This window comes from Heterocephalus glaber, unplaced genomic scaffold (assembly GCF_053883595.1).
Source record: "Heterocephalus glaber isolate CG9 unplaced genomic scaffold, H.glaber_assembly_v1.0 deba00001444, whole genome shotgun sequence".
In the NCBI taxonomy this organism is placed as follows: Eukaryota; Metazoa; Chordata; class Mammalia; order Rodentia; family Bathyergidae; genus Heterocephalus; species Heterocephalus glaber.
In genome coordinates, this window is record NW_028258297.1 from 3,570,288 (window position 1) to 3,594,193 (window position 23,906).

General features: G+C 56.9%; 1 protein-coding gene across 2 annotated transcripts in view; it reads left to right on the top strand.

Annotated features, from left to right (window-relative positions):
- Positions 1-23,906, top strand: part of Celsr1 (cadherin EGF LAG seven-pass G-type receptor 1) — a 111,329-nt gene that overhangs the window by 79,973 nt on the left and 7,450 nt on the right. For both annotated transcript variants that reach the window (XM_013072446.3, XM_004845379.4), the window contains exons 10-25: positions 4,034-4,219; positions 4,791-4,904; positions 5,335-5,509; positions 5,878-6,019; positions 6,245-6,365; positions 7,929-8,112; positions 8,206-8,307; positions 8,882-8,976; positions 9,751-9,960; positions 11,098-11,281; positions 12,422-12,565; positions 13,735-13,921; positions 14,529-14,696; positions 16,663-16,789; positions 18,987-19,187; positions 22,497-22,671. In XM_013072446.3, coding sequence (XP_012927900.3) covers positions 4,034-4,219; positions 4,791-4,904; positions 5,335-5,509; positions 5,878-6,019; positions 6,245-6,365; positions 7,929-8,112; positions 8,206-8,307; positions 8,882-8,976; positions 9,751-9,960; positions 11,098-11,281; positions 12,422-12,565; positions 13,735-13,921; positions 14,529-14,696; positions 16,663-16,789; positions 18,987-19,187; positions 22,497-22,671 — 2,515 coding nt within the window. The remainder of the gene's footprint in view (positions 1-4,033; positions 4,220-4,790; positions 4,905-5,334; positions 5,510-5,877; positions 6,020-6,244; positions 6,366-7,928; positions 8,113-8,205; positions 8,308-8,881; positions 8,977-9,750; positions 9,961-11,097; positions 11,282-12,421; positions 12,566-13,734; positions 13,922-14,528; positions 14,697-16,662; positions 16,790-18,986; positions 19,188-22,496; positions 22,672-23,906) is intronic.

Here is a 23,906-nt window from a genome sequence, read left to right on the forward strand (position 1 = left end):
TCCTAAACATTTCTAAGATTATTCTCATGCACCCCATTTTATAGTCTTTCGAGTCACAAATACTTTCCAAGTCACAAATAGGTCTTCCAGGCTCCAGAGAGATTCACTGAGAAAGAGTGAGAGGTCGTTTTCCTTTGTGGAAAAGGCCCAGGCCTCCTCTGTCACTGCCTCTCCACTAGAGGCGGCTGTGGGGTGCCCACCCTGTCCTGGCCCTGGGACATGAGAGTTCCAGACGTGCAGCTCTCAGGGACCCCGGGCGTCCCTGTGAGGTGCCAGCCCCGGGTCTGTAGCCAGAAGCCCTCACATCTCTGGCTGGTTGCCATCTGTAGTGACCTCAGGGACAGGCGTCCTCCTTAACCAAGGCACTCTCTGGCCTGCTTCTCTGCTCGACTCGGGACGGCCCGGGGGAACCGTGCCTGAGCCTGAGCCTGAGCCTGAGCTGCGTGCGCCATGCCCATGTGAAGAAATCCACGACTGGGTTCCTTCTTTGTTTCTATCTCTCTTCTAGGCTTCTGTCACGTATGTGTATGTGTGTCTGTGTCTGCATGTGCATGCGTGCACGTCTGCATGTGTGTGTCTCTGTGTGCATGTGTGCGTGGGCGAGACCCAGGTGCGCGCGGTCTGGGCCTGGCCCTCGCTTCTGCCCACGGGCTGTTAATAACTCCAGCCAGCAAGAGCCCGAGCTTTCTCCTTCCCTCAGCCGCGCCACCCCAAGATCGCCACTCTAGGCGACAACTCCGTGTCGGGACGTCCTCCTGGACTGGCACTGGTCCCCACTGTTCCTGCGTGTGGCTCGTTTGTCGCTCTTCCTGGGCCCTGGTATCCTTGTGAGGCTGTGGCGGGGCTGGAGGTGGTCAGAGGTGAGACAGATCTTAAAGGGTGTTCCCATGGAGCTTGCATTCCACACGGGGATGCCAGCGCCTGGAGACTGCAGTCCAGGCCCGAGTTTCCTGACCTCCTGGGTTCCTGTCATAGCCATAGGACCCCTCCCATCACGCCGTGGACAGGCCATCTAGTCGCAGTCCTGTGATGGGGCTTGGTGAGAGGAGGAGGTGGGTGTCTGGGGCCTCTCCTTCCCCCTAGCTCCATGTCATAGGTCAGGGGACGGGAACCCATGCAGGTCACCAGCACAGGGCGGGCAGGCAGGCCCAGCGCCCAGACACGGCCCCCTCTGCTCACTCACTTGGCCCTCGCTCTGGTCACTGCTCTGCATGGTTTCCGGCCCCGTCCAACCTGACTGGACAGTGCAAGGTGTACATGGGGGGAGTGCAGCCCTGCCGCATGTCCCTCATCGGCTGTAACGTCCCATATCCCTCTGGGCCCAGGTGTGGAAGCTGTTCTGCCTGGGGATGGCATTTTTCTCTGTTGGAACAAATTAAATTGGCTGTGTACCATTTGAGGAAGGAATTGGAGCTCCCAGTTGTCATCCGGCTGTGGCGTCTCTGTAGGATGAGTACTCAGCCAGGCCGGGCTGACTGAGCAGTGACATTGTTGTAACTCGTCCAGGAGGTGAGAGTCTGTGGCAGGCCTCCCTGTGCAAGGCTGGGTGGCAGAGTGGCAGCCCTAAGAGACCCTGCAGACCCTGGTAGGCACAAAGAAGGTGGCCTGGAATGGTTCCATAGGTGGTCTGCCAGGCATTGTGGGAATGTTCTGGGTGACTTCTACCAGCCCCGTGAGCGCCACTGTATGGCAGGCTGGGTGTTCCTGAAGCCCCCCCTTGCACCCTTACAGCAGGCTGGCAAGGCTACATCATCCCCCAGCCCAGACACTTTGGATAATTGCTCTTGGGCGCCCAGAGCCACCTGCACTGTGGAGCAGGATAACCCTGCTATTGTTGGCTGTGTCTCCTAAATCCAGGGACAGACCTCAGGTGGGAGCAGCTGCCGCCCCGGGTCCTGGGGCTTACGCTAGACATAGCACTTTTGTGTAGACATAATGTCATTTTTATTGTTGATCTAATGGCTTCCGAGTTTTATTGGCAAGGACAGTGAAAGAGAATGGTAAGGGAAACTTCTATAGAACAAAAGGAAACAAACTGTAAAAAGGTGAAAAACTATCTTCTGAAATTGGCTGACAAAGGAGACTGAAAACTCAAAATACGTTCTTTGTGATATTACCTTTCTATTCAGTGCGAAATGTTTTCCCGTTTCCACCACAAATTCATCTGACACCTATGGTGTATGTATTTCGGAGTTAGCAAGCATGAAGTATTTTCTAGTAAGTCATTTTGACTTGCATAATTGCAAGTCAGAGGACTCGCATTATATGATTTCAGACCTTTGAAATATGTTGAGACTTGCTTTACAGCCCAGACCTAGTCAGTGTTTGTGAATGTTCTGCTGTATGGGAGGGGAATGTGTGGGCTGCAGTTGTTATTCCTAGAGCTGTGTGTATGTCCAGGAGGTGAAGTTCACTAACTGTGGTGTTCAAATATGTAGATATCTTTTGCCTTTTTCCCCGTTTACTGAAAGAAGTGGCTTTAAATCTGCAGTTTTAGTCTGGGCATGGTGATGTGCACTTGTAATCCCAGCACTCTGGGAGGTTGAAGCAGGAGGCTCACAAGTTTGTGCCCAGCCTGGGGAATTTAGTAATTTAGACCCTTTAGCAACGTAATGAGACCTAGTCTCACAAAAAAACCCCAAACAAACAAAAAAGAAGAAAAGAACCTCCAATTTTGATTATAGATTTAGCTCATCTTTTGGAAATCTGTTTTCACTTTATAGATTTTGGTGGCTATATTATTAAATGCGTTCAAATTTAGAATTGTTTTATCTTCCCGGCCAATTGGTTCTGTTATCATCATGAAAGTCTTCTTTATCTGTAGTGATGATGCTTGCTTTATGTTTCCTCTGTCTCATTTTAACACAACTACACCAGCTTTCTTTCTGTTGGTGCTTACATAATGTATCTTTTTTATCCTTTCCCACTCAGCATTTTCTATATTCTTGTACTTCAGCTGTGTCTCTTTTAAGCAGTATGTTAATAGTTTTTTGTTTTCCTAACTTTGCCTACCTTTTAGTGGAAGTTGTCTTTAGATACAACTATCTTAGGTTAGTTACCTTGTTTGGATTTTTTTACTTAGGTGTAAACATAGTAGCTTGATCCTTAGCTCCTAAACTATGACACTTACACCCAGAGTAAGAGTGTAACAACCACTTGAATCTGTTTCTTACAGAGTTCTGTGGTTCCCATTGCTCTTTCCCAGTCTGAGTCCCATTCTACTGTCTGGATCCCCCCATCCCACCCCACCCCAGGGTCTGTCTCTCTTGTTTCTCTTGCTTTTTGAGCATACTGTCTCCTCATACATGTGGTTATTTGTATTGAGTGCTGGACACTGTACTAAAAAACCTAGAGAGAACTGGAAACTAGGAGGGGCTGTCATTAGCCTCTACATTTGCTGTCCCACCAGCTGAGGCGCTTGCCACCCCCAAACGTGCCATACAGTAAGGTGCATCAGAGCTGGGCATCTGCTCTGCAGAATGCTGATCTGTTTCTCACATAGCCCTTTCGGTCCCAGAGCCAACTGGGTTCTGGAGAAGCCCGCCCAGCACCCGTGCCAGGCCCTGGAGAGCTCTGCTTAGCATTGCAGCCCCATCATGCCCTTCAGAACCCGCTGGCGATGAGGGGAAGCAACAGCATCCTCACTTTTGGGCTTCTGCTTCCTCTTGGGTTGTGACACTGTGCCTGGAGTCCCTCTGGTTCTGCAATCATCACGACACATCTCATTTCCCTCAGGGCTCTCTGGAGGAGGCTGGTCCAGGTCACTCAGTCCTCCTCTAGGGCAAGTAGGATCTGGGTGTCTCACAGGACACTGTCTGGGACCAGTTTTGATACTGACTTCTGTTTTTTCAGGTGTGTTAAACATGGTGGATTGGATCTCAGCAGACTGAGACTTGGCCTGATTTTTAAGTCTGTCTTTTATCCAGCACCATATCAGAAGTCTGTCCATGTGGCTTCGTCTTCTAAGCACCTGCAAAGGATTTTCTGTTTCATGGTCATTGCACCGATCAGTAAGCGTCTCCTTGCCCTGCAGATCCTGAACAGCTACATCCAGTTTGAGGTGTCTCACAGCCCTTCCGATGTGGCATCCGTGCAGCTGTCCAGGTCCCGTGTGACGGACGGGGAGTGGCACCACCTGCTGATAGAGCTGAAGAGTGCCAAGGAGGGCAAGGACATCAAGTACCTGGCAGTCGTGACCCTGGACTACGGGCTGGACCAGGTGAGTGGCAATGGTGCCCTCCTTGGAGCAGACCCCTTTGTTGGGCCATGGCACAGCAGGGTGACCCTTTGGTGCCGAGACCTGCAGCGGCCGTGTGGGCTGGGGGATGCTCTCTGGTCCAAGGGATGCTGAGGTCAAGGGCATCTGTGTCACCTCCCCATCTAGGTGCCCAGTTCCTACAGTTGGAACTGGATGTCACCATCTGTATTCCCCATCCTAGTGCTGTGGGCGCCTGCAGCTAGGGCTGCTGATAGCAAAGCTGGCTCAAGCGACAGCTATGTGCTGGGGCTGTCTCTGGGGTGCAGAGAGAAACAGTACTGCTCCTGAGTGGTGGATGGTGGGTACAGCAGGGGTACAGTGAGCCCTGGACCTGGAGGGGCTGTGGGACACAGAGGCGCACCAGTCCCCGTGGGCGGTGTCTCTAGGGCTCTGAGCGTACGCCAAGCCAGCCCAGTGTGGTGCGACAATACACCAACTGCAAATGCTTAGGGGGCACCTGAGACCCCAGAGGGAGAACGAACAGTCCTCAGCCAGAGCCTAGGGCACCCCCCAGAGCCTCCCCTCTTTGCAGAACACCGTGCAGATCGGGAACCAGCTTCCCGGGCTGAAGATTCGGAGCATGGTCGTCGGGGGCTTATCCGAGGACAAGGTGTCCGTGCGCCGTGGGTTCCGGGGCTGCATGCAGGTACGGCGCTCTGGCCGCCAGCACCATAGCTGGTGAGCTTCCAGCAAACACACGTTGGTCCCCAAGCCCAGGTCGGCCCCTGTCCCTTGGCCCTCAGCCTCATGCCCCACCCAGTTCTGCTAAATGAGTCCTGTGCTTGCCCCCATTGGGGGTCCCAGCAGTCACCAATGGAGCTGTTCACGGAGTGCCTTCGCCCATGGCCTCCTGCAGCAAGGATTGACCCCCAGGGGTCCGGCCCCAAAGGCCTCCGAGCCCAGCTGATGGCCCCAGGGCTGCTGGGATGAGAGGAGCTGCCTCTGCAGTGCCACCTGGCAAAGTGCCTCGCAAGTGCCGGAGAGAAGCTGGGGTGCCCTCAATTCCCGTTTGCCTTTGGGGTTCCTCCAGCCCCAGTGACCCAGGACTGAGTCTGGCCGACTCTTTGCAAACGCAGGGAGTGAGGATGGGTGAGACGTCCACCAACATTGCCACCCTGCGCATGAAGGACGCCCTCAAGGTCAGGGTGAAGGACGGCTGCGACACGGAGGACCCTTGTGCCTCCAGCCCCTGTCCACAGCACAGCCACTGCCGTGACACCTGGGATGGCTACTCCTGTGACTGTGACAAAGGTGGGGCCTGTCCCTGGCGCCCCCTCTGTGCGGGGCTTCCTTGTAAACACACCCCGGGCCTGTCTTTGTTTGGAACCTGGCGTGATGCTTTGGCTGTCCTGTCAGGGCGTGTGATGCTATGAATGAAAAACTGGCAAAGAATCATGTTCCTAAAATCACATTGATGGGGCATCTCTGAATTTTGGGGCACTGGAGTCATTCTCAGCAGGTGTCTGTTCCTTGAATGTCCTGGGGTGGCTGAGATCACTGTCCCCACAGCTCCCACCCTCCTAGGGCAGCCAATCAGGAGCCGGAAAAGTGGGCTTGGGGAGGCTGCAGCTCGCCACAGGCCCCTAGACCCTTTGGAGAGACTGGTCCTGTCCCCACAGGGTTCTTTGGACACAGGTGCGTGGATGCCTGCCAGGTGAATCCGTGCAAGCACTTGGCCACCTGTGAGCACGCACCCAGCTCCCCACTCGGCTATGTGTGCAAGTGTGAGGCAGGCCACTACGGCCAGTACTGTGAGAACAGGTGGGCACCCACGGGGCACACACCTCTGAAGCTCCTCCCTTCCCCGCTTGCAGGTGGGACAGAAGTCTAAGGGTGCTGGGGGCAGGGGCGGGGTTGGGAGCTGGGGGAGGGGACTGAGGCCAGGAAGGGAGGTGATGTCTCCACTGCCCAGGCGTCCCCAGGCACCTCCCACCCCGAGATGCCCCGTGACACAAACCCTCTGCCACTGTCTTATGTCCCTAACAGAATCGACCTTCCCTGCCCCAAGGGCTGGTGGGGGAACCCCGTCTGCGGGCCCTGCCACTGTGCTGTGAGCCAGGGCTTCAATCCCGACTGCAACAAGACCAGTGGCCAGTGCCAGTGCAAGGTGAGACTGCCCTGTAGGGACGAGGCGTTCAGGCCACGTGTACATGTGTGCACACTCCTACCCATCTGTGGACACCCACGCACATGCACATGCACACCTACATGCATACCTGTCTGTACACACACATGCACACTCACGCTCAGACGTGCGCTCAGACACCGACTGCTCTTCCTGAGCCCTACGGGCTCCTCATCCCAGCCTGGTCGGCACCGGACTCACGCTCTCTCTGAAGGTCAGCTCATCAGCACTGTCCGTCCTGGGTGGTCACTGTCAAGTCTTGTCCTGAGCTGGTGCTCAGTGATGACAGAAGTTTTAAAAAATGCAAGAAGCAGGGCATGGTGGTGCATGCCTGTAATTCCAGCATGCTGGGAGGCTGAGGCAGGAGGATCATTGCTCAGCTTGGACAGCTTAGCAGGACCCTGTCTCAAAAAAGTGAAAAGGGATGGGGAGTTTAGCTCTTGTGAAGGCCCTGGGTTGGAGGGGGACTGAGGCTGTGGTTCCGAGGTAGCGTATGTGCCAAGCATGTGCAAGGCCCTGGGCTCCATTCCCAGCCCCACACGTGCTCACATGCGCACACACATGCACCAAAGCTGCAGTCCCACCCGACTTGGTGTCCCATCCTGAGGAGCCTGGTGCCTGGCTTCTGGGCTCATGTTTTCTCCTTCCGCTGCCCAGCCCAGGGACCTGTCATTACCTCCGTCCCCATGCTCCAGTGACTGTCAGTGCACTGCCTGGGACTTGAAACACATTCCCCAGGTCTGAGGGGGGCGGTCCCGTTCAGAGTCAGGCACAGGCGCTCTGGACCCAGAGCAGGGAGTGGTCGCTATGGACCCTGCGATGCGTTCCATGACATCACTCTCATCCCGAGCACCTCGGTGTCCCAGCTGTGAGTGAGGCCTTGTGTCCTGAGGTGGAGGTGGAAACAGCCACAGGGTGGCAGGACGGAGGGCATGAGGTGGACCCCGTGTCTGGAGAAACTGTGTCTGTCATTGTTTTCCCACCAGAAAAAGTAGAAATATAGAAAGTGCCAGGCAGAGTTTAAAGGTCACCGTCACCTACCGCACCTGCAGGTGTGGCTGCCCACGGCACAGACCTCTGCTCATCCAAACTTTGCACATTCGTGGTCCCTCTGTCCCTGCCTGGCACAGTGTCCTAGATGCTGGCCCACAAGCATCACAGCCATCCCAGTACAAGAAGGGGACACTTGAGCCTCTGGAGGCAGGGGCTGAGTGGCCGTAAACAGCGGGGCTGGGCTGGACCCAGGACTCTGAAACCCCAAACTGGTGCCCTGACCACCTCGGGATGGATCTTGACTCAGCACTGGCGTGAAGGTGCCTGGGGCAGCTTTGCTAAGAAGCAAGGTCCTTCTGGGCAGCTCCTCTTCTCTCCTGTCCTGCTTTGCAGGGCTCAGGAGGCAGGGGACGTGGGCAGGGTATGGAGGAGAGGCACAGAGGTCAGGCTGGCAGCCACCCGCCGGGCACCCTGGGGGAGCCTGGGTGTCGCTCAGCACACATCTCCCGGGCTGGGGCGTCTGAGGTCACTGAGCTGCCTCCGACCTTGTAGGAGAATTACTACAAGCCCCCTGCCCAGGACGCCTGCCTGCCCTGCGACTGCTTCCCCCATGGCGCCCACAGCCGCGCGTGTGACATGGACACTGGGCAGTGTGTGTGCAAGGCCGGCGTCATCGGCCGCCAGTGCAACCGCTGTGACAACCCCTTCGCCGAAGTCACCTCCCTGGGCTGCGAAGGTCTGTGCCTGGGGAGGGCTCCTGTGGGAGACGCGCCCGGCCTCACGCGTCGGAGGTGTCCTGGGCTCAGTGTGTTCTGTCCTCTGCACTCAGTGATCTACAACGGATGTCCCCGAGTATTTGAGGCCAGCATCTGGTGGCCACAGACCAAGTTTGGGCAGCCTGCTGCGGTGCCATGCCCCAAGGGATCCGTGGGTAAGTCCCATGGCCTGTCGGTGCTCCTTGAGCGTCCTGTGTCGGGCCGCAGTGGGAGACAGACTGTGACTTCCTCCTTCGGGGGAAGGACAGGCTTGAGGGAGGGGACAGAGGCTGTGTGTGGTGTGGTGCACGAGGCTGTCAGCCCGGCTGGGTGCACTGAGGACGCTTCAGCTCCCTTCCCTGGGGACCTGGAGGGGTCACCGCACCGTTCAGTGTCACGTTCTCCTTGTGACATGGGGATGGTGATGGTATCCATGCTGGAGGTCTGGTGGGCGTCCAGTGTGGGGTGAGTGGCAGCTGTCGATACTCAGCGCACGGCCTGACTGGCTGCTTTTCTCAACAGTTGTTTGCTCATCGTTGCTGTGCATTGGAAGGGCAGTGGTTAATGTCAGAGTAGCCCTGCAGGTGGCCCCGGGTGTGGATGCAGGGAGCATATGTGGGTCCCAGGGCAGGCCCGGATCCTCACCCTGCTCAGTTCTGGGGTTCAGGCATGCTCAGGCTGGGGCAGCAAGTGGGCACTGATCAGCTGTTGGGTTTCAGGTTCTAAACGCACACACATTCTCCTCCCCAGGAAATGCCATTCGGCACTGCAGCGGGGAGAAGGGCTGGCTGCCCCCCGATCTCTTCAACTGTACCAGCGGCTCCTTCATGGGCCTCAAAGTCACGGTAGGCTGGAGCACTGGGGAAGTGCATGCAGGGCATGTGTGTGAGTGTCCACCATGCGCGTGTGCGTGTGTGTAGGTGTGCTGGGGTGTCGGGCAGGGCTGCTGTGGTGCTGGTCTGCAGCTCCCTGGCCTCTGAGCCTGGAACTGACAAGTGCTGCTCTTGACCAGTCAGGACCTGGCTCCCTCGCTTTGGTTCTGTAAACACAGGGTCCCCACGTTCCCCACATTTGCTTTCTTTGCTTGCCCTTTTGTTTTGCGGGGGGGGGGCTGTGATAGTGGGGATTGAATCCAGGGTCTTTGCACCAAACTACATTCCCAGCCCTTTAAAACTTTCATTTTGGGCCAGGGATTTAGCTCAGTGGTTCCGCTGCCTGCCTCACAAGCACAAGGTCCCGAGTTCGATCTCCGGTACCAAAAAAAAATTTTTTTTAAATTTTGAGACAGGGTCTAAGTTGCCCAGGCTGGGCTCAAACTTGCAGTCCTCCTGCCCCAGCCCCCCCGAGTGCTGAGATTATAGGCCTGCACCACCACATTCAGCCGGATCTTGCTTTTTATGGTGTGTTTATCCTTTTGCTCTGTCCGAACATCTTTTCCCAGCATTCTCTGGCCCTTTGTTTTCCTTCCCCAGTCCCAGCCCCAGGCCTTTTTGGGACTTTGGGGTTTTAAAGTTCCTTTCTGCAAGAAACTTGCACTGGAAAGTCAGGAATCTGAGTAACAGGAGAGACCGATGGCAGCCTATCAGTGTGCAAACCCTAGAATTGCTCCCCCATTCCAGAATGAGAAGCTGAGCCGAAATGAGTCTCGAATGGACGGCGACCAGGCCCTGCGGCTGGTGAAGGTGCTGCGTAATGCCACGAGGCTGGGTGGCTCACTCTTCGGCAATGATGTGCGCACAGCCTACCAGCTGCTGGCCCGTGTCCTGCAGCACGAGAGCGGGCAGCAGGGCTTCGACCTGGCGGCCACACGTGATGCTGACTTCCATGAGGTAGGAGACGGAGGCCGAGCCCCTTGTGTGGTTCCTCGAGGTGCTGCTTCCCCGTCTCCGGGTTGAGGCAGGTGTTAGTGTGCTCACGGTGGGGCGGGGAAGGTGCAGTCACAGCCATGACGGTGACAGCAGTGGCTGCTGACATTGCGGACCAATAGCATGTGCCAGGGTAGCCAGCACTGAGAGCTAAAGGGCTGTCCAGGGCATGGCTTGTAAATGGCAGGGCCAGTGGTGGGCTCTGGAAAGAGCCCTTGCCCCGAGTCCAGTTAGCAATGCCTATGGGCCTGACTGGCGAGAGGCGCCCGGGTCCTGAGGTCTGTGACCTGCTCCCGGGTGTCCCCAGGCTGCTCATCAGCTGCTGTCTTAGTCACTTACCTCATCACCAGGACAAATCCCCAACACCCACAGCTAAAAGAGGAGAGGGTTACTTGGGCCCTCAGCTTCAGGAGTCTCTGTCACCTCGGTCCTTGCATGGTCCATGGCTTGGCAGAAAGGCCTGGTGGAGGAGAAATGGTGACCGGTGAGTGGAGAGCGCAGGAGGGGCCAGAGGGAGAGCCCCTTCCTGGCCACGCCCCAGGGCCCCTCCACCCCAGCCCTGCCCCCTCCAGCCCTTCGCTTTGGGAACCTCTAGACCAGAGCAGCTCCTGGCCAGGCCTCCTCCTGAGCTCCAGGACCCCTCGTCCCCATCCATGCTGAGCACTCACAGCATGGTGAGGCCCCTCACTGTGACGTGGACCCCACCTGAAGCCGTGGGCCGTAACAGAGACTGCGCTCTATTTCTGGTCCATCTCCTTGTGTCCCCTGTGCCCCAGGCCACCCTCTGATGTGTGCAGATGCAGTGTCACACCAGTCACTGACTGCTCCCCTGCCTGGCTACGTGAGTGGCCCTCGGATCACCTGCTTTCCCCAGAGTAGTCCTGGGCTCCCACGTGTCCAGAGGCGTCTGTGTGTGTCTGCCTTAGTGTCCTGGGCATACCTGCTGTGACACCCTCCTGACAGCTGGCTGTGGGGGCTGAGTCCCCTGCTGTGTCTTCTCCCCCCGGCCAGCCGACAGCATTGCAGAGCCTGGGTGTGTCCATGGTGGCCAGGCCTCCTCAGGCTCGGGGCTGAGCACTCACTGTCCATCTGTCTGACCAGGACGTCGTCCACACGGGCAGCGCCCTCCTGGCCCCGGACACCAGGGCCGCGTGGGAGCAGATCCAGCGCAGTGAGGCTGGTGCCGCACAACTGCTGAGGCGCTTTGAGGCCTACTTCAGCAACGTGGCACGCAACCTGCGGAGAACTTACCTGCGGCCCTTTGTCCTCGTCACTGCCAACATGAGTACGGGCCAGGGGGGCCCAGGGCCATCTTGGGCGGGCTGGGGGTGAGCTGGGCCAGACTCGGAGAAGTGAGCCAATGGCTCTGTCCTCCGTCCTCTGTCTGTAAAATGGCAGAACTGGTCAAGGTCGTGGCCCTCGGGAGGAGGATCCTGGAGTCATGTACACATCTGGCCTGGGCCAGGGGTTGGCAGAGGCTCTGCCCTTGGGCTGTGGGTCCAGTGTGGAGACTCCTTGTGAAGCTTGGGGCTGGGGGTGCACAGAGGCCCCCAGGGTCACAGCCATGGGGACAGACACAGGAGGGACATGGTAAACACAAGTGCAGGGTCACCACCAGCCAGTTCCCGGGCGGTGGGGGAAGATGTGCACCCCACCCCCTGGGGCAGGAGCAGAGCCATCAGCAAACCAGTACCTGGGGCCATATCACCCCAAGCACAGGACTTGCTGCCCTGGGTCAGAGCCCTTCAGGCAGAGAAAGCCACAGAATGGCAGCACCAGCCCCACCCCATCCAGACAAGACTGGCACAAAGTCCCCAGGGCCTGAGGGGGGTGGCAGCCCTGCTGGTACCCTCAGAGGGACGCCAAAACCGGCCTTGGCGCTGACACTCGGGGTCTTGGCCACAGCCTTACCCCTGAGGTGGGCCTGCCCTGCTTATGGGAAGTGGTGGGTCGAACAAGATGACTGGCAGGTCCCCTGGCACAAGCAGGCGTGACTGCCCCTTTGTCACCAGCCCCTGTGGGCTGTCCCCAGACAGCACAGAAGACTGGCCACACACAGTGGGCAAGGGCAGTGCTGGCCCATGCTGCTGGGCAGTGCAGGGTACAGTTCGCAAGTTCCACTGCCTGTGTGACAGTCGTCTCTGCTGCCCGGACGGGCTACAAGGACACAAGATGATCCCCGTGGCAGGGCTCACAGTTGTGCCGTGGCCAGGCTTACCCCACAGATCCTGCCTGCCAGGGACTTGAGTCTGGGTGCAGCCCCTTCCACGTCACCCCCAGGTGTTCTGAGTGTCACCCTCAAAGGACACAGAATGATACAAATCGACAGCCAGTTGTTTAGATATGACACCCATGGTCACTTTGGAAGCGGCACGGGCTCGGGAATGCTCCGTGGCTGCATGCGATTCGGGACCTGTGTTCCCAGTTCTCGCTGTGGACGTCTTCGACAAGTTCAACTTCACGGGTGCCAGGGTACCGCGCTTCGAGGATATTCAGGAAGATTTCCCCAGGGAACTGGAATCCTCCGTGTCCTTCCCTGCTGACGTCTTCAAACCACTTGAGAAAAAAGGTGAATCCTTAGGAAGACCCACTGCCCACCCAGGAGGCGGGGGCCGTGCCCTGAGGGTCCCGGGAGGGGAGCAGAGTGTGCCTCTGCTGTGCGCAGCAGTGGTGTGCTCTTCCATGGACAGTCATAATGGCGTGTGTCCTCCCTACAAGCTCATAGTTAGGTGACTCATGATGCATCCCACACTGCATGTGGCCAGCCTTCTGCCAAAACCTGTTCCCAGCATTGCTCCACAAGGGACCACTTAAAACTACAGTGCTTGTAGGGAATAAGTCTTATCAGGTGTGTGAGGGTACAAGCGACTAAAGGATCTCACGCCCTAGGGCCAAGCTTGATGCTGACCTGTCTTCCAAACTGACTGAATTGCTGATGGATGGGCGTTTTCCACTTTCTGTGCTGTGTTTGTGCTTTGCTCAGAGCTCACCCGAGGGACTGTGTATACGTGTGGAACAGTTTGAGTGTAGTAGTTTGTGTGCCTGCACCTGTTCTTAGGACCTTTACCTAGAAGAGAACTCTTTCTTTGTGTGTGTGTGCGCACGCGTGTGTGTGCATGTGTGCGTGTTCTCCATATGTGTTTGTACATGCGTGCATTCCTTATGTGTGTGATCCTTATGTTGTTCCCAGAAGAAAGCCCTGACCCTGCATGCATCTGCCCCTGCCGAGGCTCCTGGCTGTCCGCCTTGGCTCCTTCTGGCGTGGGTGGCTCCTGGCCGCCACCATTCTCCCTGTCTCTGAAATTGACTCCTCTGGGTCTCCCACAGAAGTGGAATTATAGTGTTTGTCACCTCGTGACTGGCTTATTTCATAGAGTAACATCCTTGAGGTCTACCCACATGGTGCCATGTGTCAGAATTCCCTTCTTTTTCAAGACTGAATACTATTCCATCATGAGGATGGACCACACTTTCTTAGCGGCTCATCTGTCACAGACATGTGCCTTGCTTCCTTCTTTTGGATATGGTGAATAATGCTGCTTTGCCCATGGGTGTGCAAATATCTCTTCAAGACCCTGTTTCTAGTTCTTTTGGGTATAGACCCAAAAATGGAGTGGATGGCAATTCTGTGTGTAGCTTTGAGGAGCCAGCATCCCGTTTGCCATCAGACACTTGGGATTTTAAAATGTGCTAGCTCGAGGCTCTTTGCCAAGTGCTCAGCCCTGTGCTGGGTTGCAGATGGCCTCCGTAGGGCCACACCGCAGGTGACACGCCCGGCGCCCGGGGCTGAGATGGAGGCCCCAACCGGCAGGCGCAGGAGACACCCGGACAGCCCTGGTCAGTTTGCAGTGGCCTTGGTCGTTGTGTACCGGACCCTGGGCCAGCTCCTGCCTGAGCACTATGACCCTGACCGCCGCAGCCTCTGGTAAGGCCGGGTGCCCAGAGCTTGGGGGGGGTGGGGCTGATCCTTTGGGGTCCTGGGGCTTCCAGGAGTCGAGTCCTGGTCAGCCCCATCTTCACAGCAGCCCACACATACCCCCCACCAGCTCAGCCCAGATGCCCCCAGGGCATGCTCCCCCTCCCGCCCGTCCTGTCCTGCCCCATGCCCTGCCCCGCAGCTGGTACAGGTAGTCCCTGAGCGCACCTGTGTCGTTGCATGGACGAGCAAGCGCAGCCACAGAGCCTCTCTGCATGACCTCTTAGCCCTCATGCCTGTGTCGTCCTGGTGACTGGCTGACTGGTCTGTGGTCATTTCTGGAACTGTCCCTGCTGTCATGTGTCCTGGGCTGTTGAGGTCTTCCCACACGTGACTTCTCTCTATATTCAACTTCCTGAAGCCACCTTCTGGCCCAGAGGTGGAGGGCACCCTGTGCTCTGAGACACGGGCTCTCCGGAGAGCAGGGTGCGGTCTCTGCTTGTGGACTGTGACTCAGTTGCTGGTCTGACCCACGTCCTCGTGGCATCCACACTCAAGTTTAAACAAACGTGGCCCTGATGGCACTTGTCCCCGTGGTCTTGCTTCTCTGCCCCAGGCTGCCCAACCGGCCCATCATTAACACGCCGGTGGTGAGTGCCATGGTGTACAGCGAGGGGGCCCTGCTCCCCAGCTCCCTGGAGCGGCCAGTGTTGGTGGAGTTCGTCCTGCTGGAGACGGAGGAGCGGACCAAGCCGGTCTGTGTGTTCTGGAACCACTCCCTGGAGTAAGTATGGCTGGGAGCTGGCGAGGCTTGCCTGCCGGGGAGCCCTGCACTCCATGTGAGGGCCGTGCTGAGGTCGGTGTACCTCAGGTCCCGCGGCTCAGGGTCCCCCAGACGCCTCTGTCCTAGCCTACTGCTCCCCATTCAGTCCCTCATGGGGCAGGTGGCCTCTCCTCCCCCACTGCCTCTGCGGGTGTCAGAGGGTCCCCAAGGTGCACACACACAGAGCTGTGCACATGCATCACAGAGAGACATATATAGGGGAGACACAGGCACCCACAGGCATGCACACAGACACGTGCACACAGACTCAGCCATGCAGGCACATAGGGTCCCTCAAGAAGGTGGCATTGGAGACAGGACCCCTTGATCCAGCAGACTCAGGTTTCCGTTTCCCTGCAGATGAGGTGAGGACTGGCTGGGACACACAGGAAGTGTGGCTCAGAGGTCAGGTCCTGGGTCCTGGGAACTCCAGGCAGGGTCCCTGACCTCAGCCAGGAGACCAACCAGAGCACTGCTGCAGCACTGGCATCCCCTGCCCCCCAGCCCAGGAAGCCCCTCCCCAACAGGGTTTGTCAGGTCTGGCTCAGAAGCTGCCAGGCCCTCCAGTGAGCGGCAGGGGCAATGTAGGGCACAGCCATGCCCACCAGCAGCCTCGTGGTGAAGAGCCAGTGTGTGGAGGGACTCGTGCACCTGCGAGACTGGCTTGGGGGCCAGTGCCATGTCCCCTCAGCCAGAAGCCAGTGGGGTCCTGGTGTGTGTGTTGGCTTTGTAGTAGCAGGGTTTGCCGGAGGTGCCACCTGGCTTTACAAGGAGCTTGCTTTCCTCCACCCATGTGTATCCCTTTCGCTGTCACCATGGAGGAGACTTGGTGGAGCAGGCGGGTGGAGGTACTATCCTCAGCATGGTCTCGCATGCAGGGCAGTGCTGCTTCGTCCTGCACTGGGGAGAGCCCAGGATGGGGCAAGGACGCCCAGGGCTTGGGGATCAGCCTGAGCCCCATACTTGCCAGCCTTAAGTTGGGCCATGTCATGGTCCCCTGGACGGAGGAGCTGGCCGTGGAGTGGGGATGTGGGATGCAGAGGTGGCCCAGCTTAACAAACAGGCTCCTACCCAGGCCAGTGTCTCTTTCTGTGCCCCCATGCATTCCAGATGCAGTTAATGAGCAGCCGGCACAGTGTCTGGAGCATAATAGACACTGTGCCTACAAAGAGAGAGTGAAGGAAGCCCTTTCACCAGGCGTGAGGCATAGGCGTCCAGTGTGCAGGGCTGGGTGGCTGCTGGGCACGGCTGGCTGTCCAAGGTCATTTGTTTGAATCCAGGCAATTAGCTCTGACTCTGTGATCCACCCTCTGCTTAATGTCACCCTATTATCCCTGGATCTGACACTCTGGAAAACATGTTAACCGTCACATCCCAATTTACAGATGAGTAAAGCAAGGATCAGAGCGGTTATGTGACTTTCCCAGAGTTGAGAGGGCAGGGCCCTCGTAACACTTGTTATTTGAGGTTCCCCCTCTGTGACTCGGGAGTCATAATTGAGTTCTGGCTTTAAAACGTTGGGCAATCTGAAGATGAAAGTGTGTGCAGAAGGTGAGATGTTATTTCTGAAGTCACCAAGGCTCAAGTGCAGCCTGGGAACAAAGCAACTGTTGTGGCCACGGCTGATGCCCTGGGCCACAGGCCATGCAGTGGCATTTGACACAGAACTTCAGAAGTGTTGGCGGGAGGAAGTGTCCACATGGTGCCAGGGCCCGAGAGGGCCGCATACTGGGCTTCTGCACAGTGGGGAAGGTGCGGGCCTCATAAAGGCTGCCCGAGGCTGAGGTTTGATGCCAGTGGCTGTGTGCTGTGTTTCCAATTCCCTTTGTTGGGCCAGGATGGCCTCAGAGAGCGCAGGGCAGGTGAGTGCGGCCCTTGGTGTCCCCTCACAGGGGAACTGTCTCACTCGTGCTCCCATTCTCCACAGCATTGGAGGGACCGGAGGGTGGTCGGCCAAGGGCTGCGAGCTTGTGTCCCGGAACCGGACCCACGTCACCTGCCAGTGCAGTCATGTGACCAGCTGCGCGGTGCTCATGGACATCTCGAGGCGCGAGGTGGGCATCCCATAGCCACTCACTTGGAGAGTGATTGAGCCCTGTGCATGCCAGAAGTCAGCCCGGCCCCCGGCCCGACCTGCACAAACCGCATCATCCTTCTGAGCCCTTTGAGCAAACCAAATGCAAGTACTAAAACCCGTATTCTAGGAATCCGTGAGGCTGTCCCTGACAAAGCTCCCTTAAAAGGTGGGGTTTTGTTTTTTATTTGCAGTGCTGGGGATTGAACCCAGGTCCTCCTTCTCACTGAGCTACATCCCCAACCCCTTCTTTTTGTTTTAGACAGGGTCTCACTAAGTTGCCAGACTAGGCTGGAACTTCTAATCCTCCTGCCTCAGCCTCCCAGAGTGCTGGGATTCTAGGCATGCAACACCACCCCTGGCTGTAAGGGTTTTCTAAGAGCCTGGGCTGCACATTAAATCCTCGGTATAGACCCTAACCTGAGGCCTGGAGCTCCAGGAATGTCACCCCCTTCAGAGCAGGGTCCCTGGCCATCTGGCTGGTAGACACTGACCTGTACAGCGGTGGCCCTGAGGACAAAGGGGTCAGCACCCCACACACACACAGTGGAGTGATCACATTTACCCTCTGGCATCGCAAACAGCCTGGGAATGTGAGCAGCCACTGAGGATGCAGGAATCTGGCAGAGGGGCTTGGGCCGGGTGCCTGGGGACCTGGCCTCCCACCATGGAGGCCGGGGATGGTGTCCGAGCCAGACCCAGGGAGTCCCCACCTGCCACCTCCCCACACTGGGATGTTAAGTGGCTCGAGGTCACTGCACACTCTGAAAGCGTGTGTCAGCCTTCAGACTGGAGCAAGCGAGCAGCCTTCTGTGACACACTGGTGATGCTCTGGCCCGCCCCTCCTGTGGCAGGTGGCCCCTGGTGGAGTTTAATTATCAGTGGTCTTGGCCACACAAGGGCAGGACTTAGGGGGCCCAGAAACGAATGCAGAGTTGTCAGAGGACCCCATACTAAGGCACCTCAGAACCACAAGTCTCCCACGAGCCCTTGGCCAGGCACAGAGCCTGGGGTGCTGCAGGCTCCCAGGGACCCCAGGCACTGGGGGGAGCCAAGGAGGAGCAGTTCTAGGCCCTGGGCACCCAGCCTCCTCAGCCCTACCCAGTCCTGGCTTTCTGGGACCCACAGGTAGTTCCTGGCCCACCACTCTTGCACCACAAGCAGCAGAGCTGATGACCCACACGCCACAGCTGACCAGGCACAGGGTACTGGACAGGGGTGACACTTTGCAAAGACCCAGGAAGCAGCTTCCAGCATGAATCATTTACCTCTGAGCTTCACACTGGAAACAGCTCACGTAGCGATTCTCGTGTAGATTTTACCACCACTGAAGATGTGCTGGTTGCCTTTAAGACATGGGTGATGAAGGGTCTGGAAATTATAAAAAGTCCGTTGGTCTGACAGGAGCAGCTGCCCAGGATCCATTCACTTCCTGCCAGAGACAGCTGAGTATACAGGGTGTCATGTTGGTCCCATCGCCCCCATCCAGCAGGGTGACCACTGGCAAATTCTGCAGCCTCTGAAGCTTTAGTTTTCCTATGTGTAGGACTTTCTTAAAGTCCCATCTAAGCATATGAAATAATGCACTTGACTCACTTATGAGAATCCCTGCCACATAAGAACTCAAAACACGTTAGCTATTGGTATTACATTGTCACATATTACCCAGGATCTCACTACGTAGTTTGGACTGGCCTTGAACTCACTATGGAGCCCAGGCTGGCCTTGAACTTGCAGTGACCCTCCTGCCTCAGGCTCCCAAGTACTGGGATTTACAGGTGTGCACCCAGCTTGACATAGCGCCTTTTGCATACACCACGCCCCTTTGGAAGGACTCCCGGGCTCAGGATTTTGGATAGATAGAATCCGCCAACAACAGGATTGACGTATGAGGTTTCTTTTGTAAATGTGGCAAAACACCCATCATAGAAAATCCTCCTTTCACAATGGTATCGTTGGTGGCCTTAGTGTGTCCCCACTGTTGACCAGGCATCACTGCCTCCGCTTCCAGAGCTTGCTGCTCACGGCCGACATGCTATTTGGTGTCAGAGCTGCACTGGTCCTGCCAGTCTCTGATACCTCGACGATCGGGTGCAGAAATCCCGTGTTGTGCAGTAGAGAGCGGGTACAGCAGAGCCAGCCTCACCCTGTCCTGCTTCTGTCCACCCCACCTGCAGCACGGGGAGGTCCTGCCCCTGAAGATCGTCACCTACGCTGCCATGGCCCTGTCCCTGGTGGCCCTGCTGGTGGCCTTCGTGCTGCTCACCCTGGTCCAGACCCTGCGCTCCAACCTGCACAGCATCCACAGGAGCCTCACGGCAGCCCTCTTCTCCGCCCAGCTGGTCTTCGTAGTCGGCATCAGCCAGACAGAGAACCCGGTGAGGCCCTCTGCTCCCTTTGCCCAGCATGGTGTCCCCAGGTGGCACCGTGTGCCACCTCTCCTCTTCCTGTTTTCCTGCAAGACAGGCACAGTGGTGCTGAGACTTGAATCCAGGGCCTCACGCTTGCTCACAGCTGCTCTAGTGCTGAGCTGTATCCCCAGCCATTTTTATTCTTTATTTTGAGACAGAATCTTGAAAAGCGGCCACACAGGCTTCAGACTTGGAATCCTCCTGTCTCAGCCTCCAGGCGAGCAGAGATTATAGGCGTGTACCACTATGCCCAGCCTTGCTTGCTTTTTTAAGGGGCTGGGGTGGGGGGTGCCACGAATGTTGCAGTTCAGTGAGTGCAGCAGGGACTCCTGTGTGAAGCTGGGACCCTCAGGTCATAGAAAATCACAGAGTCCCTGGCACTGTCACGGGATCGCTGGTGGCCAGAAGATGTGTGGTCCATGTTGTTCATGAGCATTGTGAGAGAAGTCTGCAGCAGGCCTGGGCATGGTGGGGCAGCTGCTGGAGCATAAATAGCTTCGAGCAGATGGGGGAGGAGGAGAGAAAGGCAGAGACGCTTGATCTGATTGAATGCAGGGGTGCAGCACCTGAGGGTCGCGGAAGCTCGTAGCATTACACAGGTAAAGCCAGTGAGTGTGTTCTGGACAGCGATAATCAGGCCACCTTTCTTGGATCCTCAATCCCCTCATTAAGCCCCCAGCCCTGTGACTCTGGGATGACCCATTTCTTGGGTTGGGACTGCACAGTCATCCACAGCACAAGCAAGTGTGAGCCAGCCCTTGCCGGCCGGTGCCCTCTGTGTGCCCTTGGGATCATACCATTGAGGCAGACCGGGCTTTTCTGGGTGCCCTGGGGACCCTGGCACTGTGGCCTGTGGTCTTGATATACACAGCACTGTGTGCTCACCCGCGTGTGCGTGGTGTCCGGTGCCGTGGGAACACCCTGGGCACCCAGGCTGGTGTCCTCTGCCCCAGGTCACATGCTGACACACCCATTGGCAGGTGCATAGCCCTAGGGGAAAAGGAATGAAAGACAAGTGGACGTGAGTGGTGTACATCTGTAATCCCAGCACTCTGTAGGAGGCTGAGGCAGGAGGATCGAAAGTTTGAGCCTAGCTTGGGCCTCCATTCAATGAGCAAGGGCCCAGCCTCCTGCTGCCCACCATTGCTCCCCAAGGCTAGGCGCTGGTTAGTGTGCGCACTGTGGGAGGGGCCTCTCCCAGCACCTGAGAGGCAGGCTCACCTCCACCTGCGTGCGGGATCTTAAGGTACCAGACAGGTAAGGGCCCCGGTGGAGCCGCGCGGTCCCCATGCTCAAGGGGCTCAGCTGGAGGGAAACAGAGGCCTGGACAGCAGCTGCACCTCAGTGAAATGTGGAGGACCCAGCTGTGTCTGACTTGTCAGCCGCCTGCACGGAGCATTTTCCAGGCAGTGTAGCACTGGGGAGCAGGACAAACGGAGGAGGCCGATTCTAGGAGCTCCTGGGGCTTGGCGCTGGGCCTGGCCTTTGTGCGTTTTCTCTAAATTCTCAATCCTGTCTCTGGGTGAGGTTTTCCATCTCCCAGCCCCTGGCAGGCTGAAATGATTTACTGTGCTTTCGTTTCCTCTTTGTTCTGCTCTGGAAACGGCAGTAGGCTTGGTGCAGAAGTCTGGGTGTGCGACCCACTGAATGGAGAAAGTTGTACTTCTAGTGCTTGTTTTATCAAGCGGTGGTTTTGTGGGTTTACTTTTTGTGGGGGTTTTTTTTTTGGTACCAGGGATCGAACTCGGGTCCTTGCGCTTGCGCAGCAGGTGGTGAAACCACTGAGCCAAATCCCCAGCCCAACTTTTTGTGTTATTGAAGGCAGCAAGAAAGGCAATCTTCTCGCCCTCTTCCTTTTCCCAAGCTGGCTGCACTTTCCACTAGGGAAATGGGGTCACCAGCCAGGCACACCGCCCGCAGCTGGCTTCCTGGGCAGCCGAAGGGCAACCCTGTCCCCAACCATACATCAGATCGCTTCTCTTTCCACTCGGGTTCCTGCTCGGCAGCAGATCTGACAAATGTTAGCAGAAAATAGTTCCTTCCCCCTCCTGGGGGTTATTTCTGGAGAGAATCTGGCCTCAAAATAAAAAGAGTTGACGGCCCTGGGGTCCTGGGTCGTGGCCCCAGCCTGTGCTGCTGACCTGCCCTCAGGGTGCACTGACCCGGTGCCCGAGCAGAGGTGCTTCCCTGGCGGGGTCAGGATGGTGGCCCTCTGCTACACCTTCACGTGTGTGGCATGCAAGGCCTTCAGGCGGGGACAGTGCGAGGCTGCAGCGCGCTGGGTGGAGCCGCGGAGGCCCTGCTGTGGGAGCGGTCGGGGCGGGGCCTGTGTATGGGCGTGGCTCTGTGAGCTCTGGTTTTTGTGTGGTCGAGTCGGGGTGCTCGAGCCCCACCCCGGGCTGGCCCCTGGATGGATACCTCCCGCCCTCTCCCGCTGTCTGGCCTGAGAAGCCTGACCCAGGCAGGTCCTCCCTGAAAGCCCTCCTGAAGCTGCCCTAGGCCACATCTTCAAGTCCTGTCCAGGGCTTGCGGGGCCGGACTTGTGCTCACAGCCTCGGAGCTTGAACATCTGTGACCCCGGTGTCCCCGCCGCTCCTCGCCCTGTCCAACTCCTGGCCCCTCACCGCCTCTGTGCCCAGGCGAGCAGGGCCGCCCTCCACTCTGAGGGCAGGTGAGCGGCCCTTGGCCACCCTGTGGACATTGCTTTTCTCTTCTCTGCGCTTGGTCACTGGGTAGACACACGCCCCTGACCAGCCAAGGACAGAAGCTTTTGTCCCTGTTTTATTTCGGCAGGAAACCTAAGGACCTTATTCCTGCTGGACAGTGAGGTCATTGCACGAAGGCCCTCTCTCCCTCTGCCACACCCCCTGGGTGGTGGGGACCCCTGTGAGGCCAGCGGGGGTGGGCACAGATCCAGCTCTACAGTGTTTTTCTTTTTTCTATTTCAACTTTAAATTAAATGCCAATATTTAAATTTTGGAGCCATCACACAGCATATATTCCGGGTTCTCTTTAAAAAAGGAGCTGCCCTGCCTGTTCCTTGTTCCTTGGACAGGGCCCCTGGGTGCCTGCTTCCTTCTGTCCTTGGTTCCACCTTGAAATCCTGAGACACCGTGGTCCTTGGCACTCAGCTGGCCCTGATGACACACAGGAGAGCGGAGAAGCTTGACCCCTCACGTAGCAGGGTGGCCCAGTGTGGTCCCTCCCATCCCCGTGCTCACGTGACAGCCTCAGCAGGGGCCCTGCTGAGCCTGAGCCCGGCCTCTCTCTGTGCAGTTCCTCTGCACAGTGGTCGCCATCCTGCTCCACTACACCTACATGAGCACCTTCGCCTGGACCCTGGTGGAGAGCCTGCACGTCTACCGCATGCTGACCGAGGTGCGCAACATCGATGCCGGGCCTATGAGGTTCTACTATGTCGTGGGCTGGGGCATCCCGGCCATTGTCACAGGTGAGGACAGAGCAGCCCTACCAGGGCGGCCTGCATGAAAATACAGGTTTCCAGTGGACCACTGCTCAGTGGGGCTCTGTGCATCACAGCTGGCCCAGGAACAACAGCTGCCGCATGCAGGAAGAGCCACCTGCCCTCCTTCCTCTCCTGACCCTACACACTGTGGACACACAAGTGAGGCTGCCCAGTTCCCACCTGGGAGATGTGGCTCTGGTCAGGTGTGGGCTTCTCAAGAGCTGGGCCCAAGTTGTTCTTTGTCTACAGCACCTGACGGACAAAAGCTCCATGGCTGCCAGTGGGTGGATGAAGGGATGGATGGATAGATGGATGGAGGATGGGTGGATGAATGAATAATAGATGGATGGGTGTCTGGATAGAAAGATGGGTCAAAGCATAAGTGAGTGAATGGATAGATAGGCAGATAGATAAATGAAGTACAGATGGATGGATAAGTGGATCGTAGATGGATGAGTGGCTGGATGAAAGATGGATTAGTGAGTCAGGTGTGGTGGTGCATGCCTGTAATCCCAGCATTCAGTAGGCTGAGACAGGAGAATTGCCGTGAGTTCAAGACCAGCCTGGGCTACATAGTGAGTTCAAGCCCAGCCTGGGCTACATAGCAAGATCCTGTCTCAAAAAAGAAAAGAAAGAAAGGGGTTAATGGATAGGCGAGTGGACGGATGGGTGGGTGGATGAATGGAGGGAAAGGTGGGTGGATGGAAGGGTGGGTCAGTGGATAGGTAAGTGGACAGATGGGAAGGATGGTGGATGAGTGGATGGGTGACTGAGTGAAGCATGGGATAGAATAGCAGTGCCTCCTTAGTATGCATTTCACTGAATATCAGAAAGTCAGGGCTGGGGAATTTAGCTCAGTGGTTCCGGTGCCTGCCTCACAAGCACAAGGTCCTGAGTTCGATCCCCGGTACCAAAGAAAGAAAGAAAGAAAGAAAGTCAGGTGAGAAAATGAAAAAATGGAAACAAAGTCTTTGTAAATAGGGAGGGATGGAGGGGTTGAAGGGAGGGCAGGGGAAGGGGGAAAAATACGAACCAAGAGAGATTATGTGAAGGTGCACATTTCCAAAGATAAATGTCACTATATTGTATATGTAAAATGTACCAATAAAATTAATTTTAAAAAGGAAAAGAAAGACAGGGCCAGGGATTTAGCTCAGTGGTTCCGCCTCCTGCATTGCAAGCACAAGGACCCAAGTTCAATCCCCAGTACCAAAAAAAAA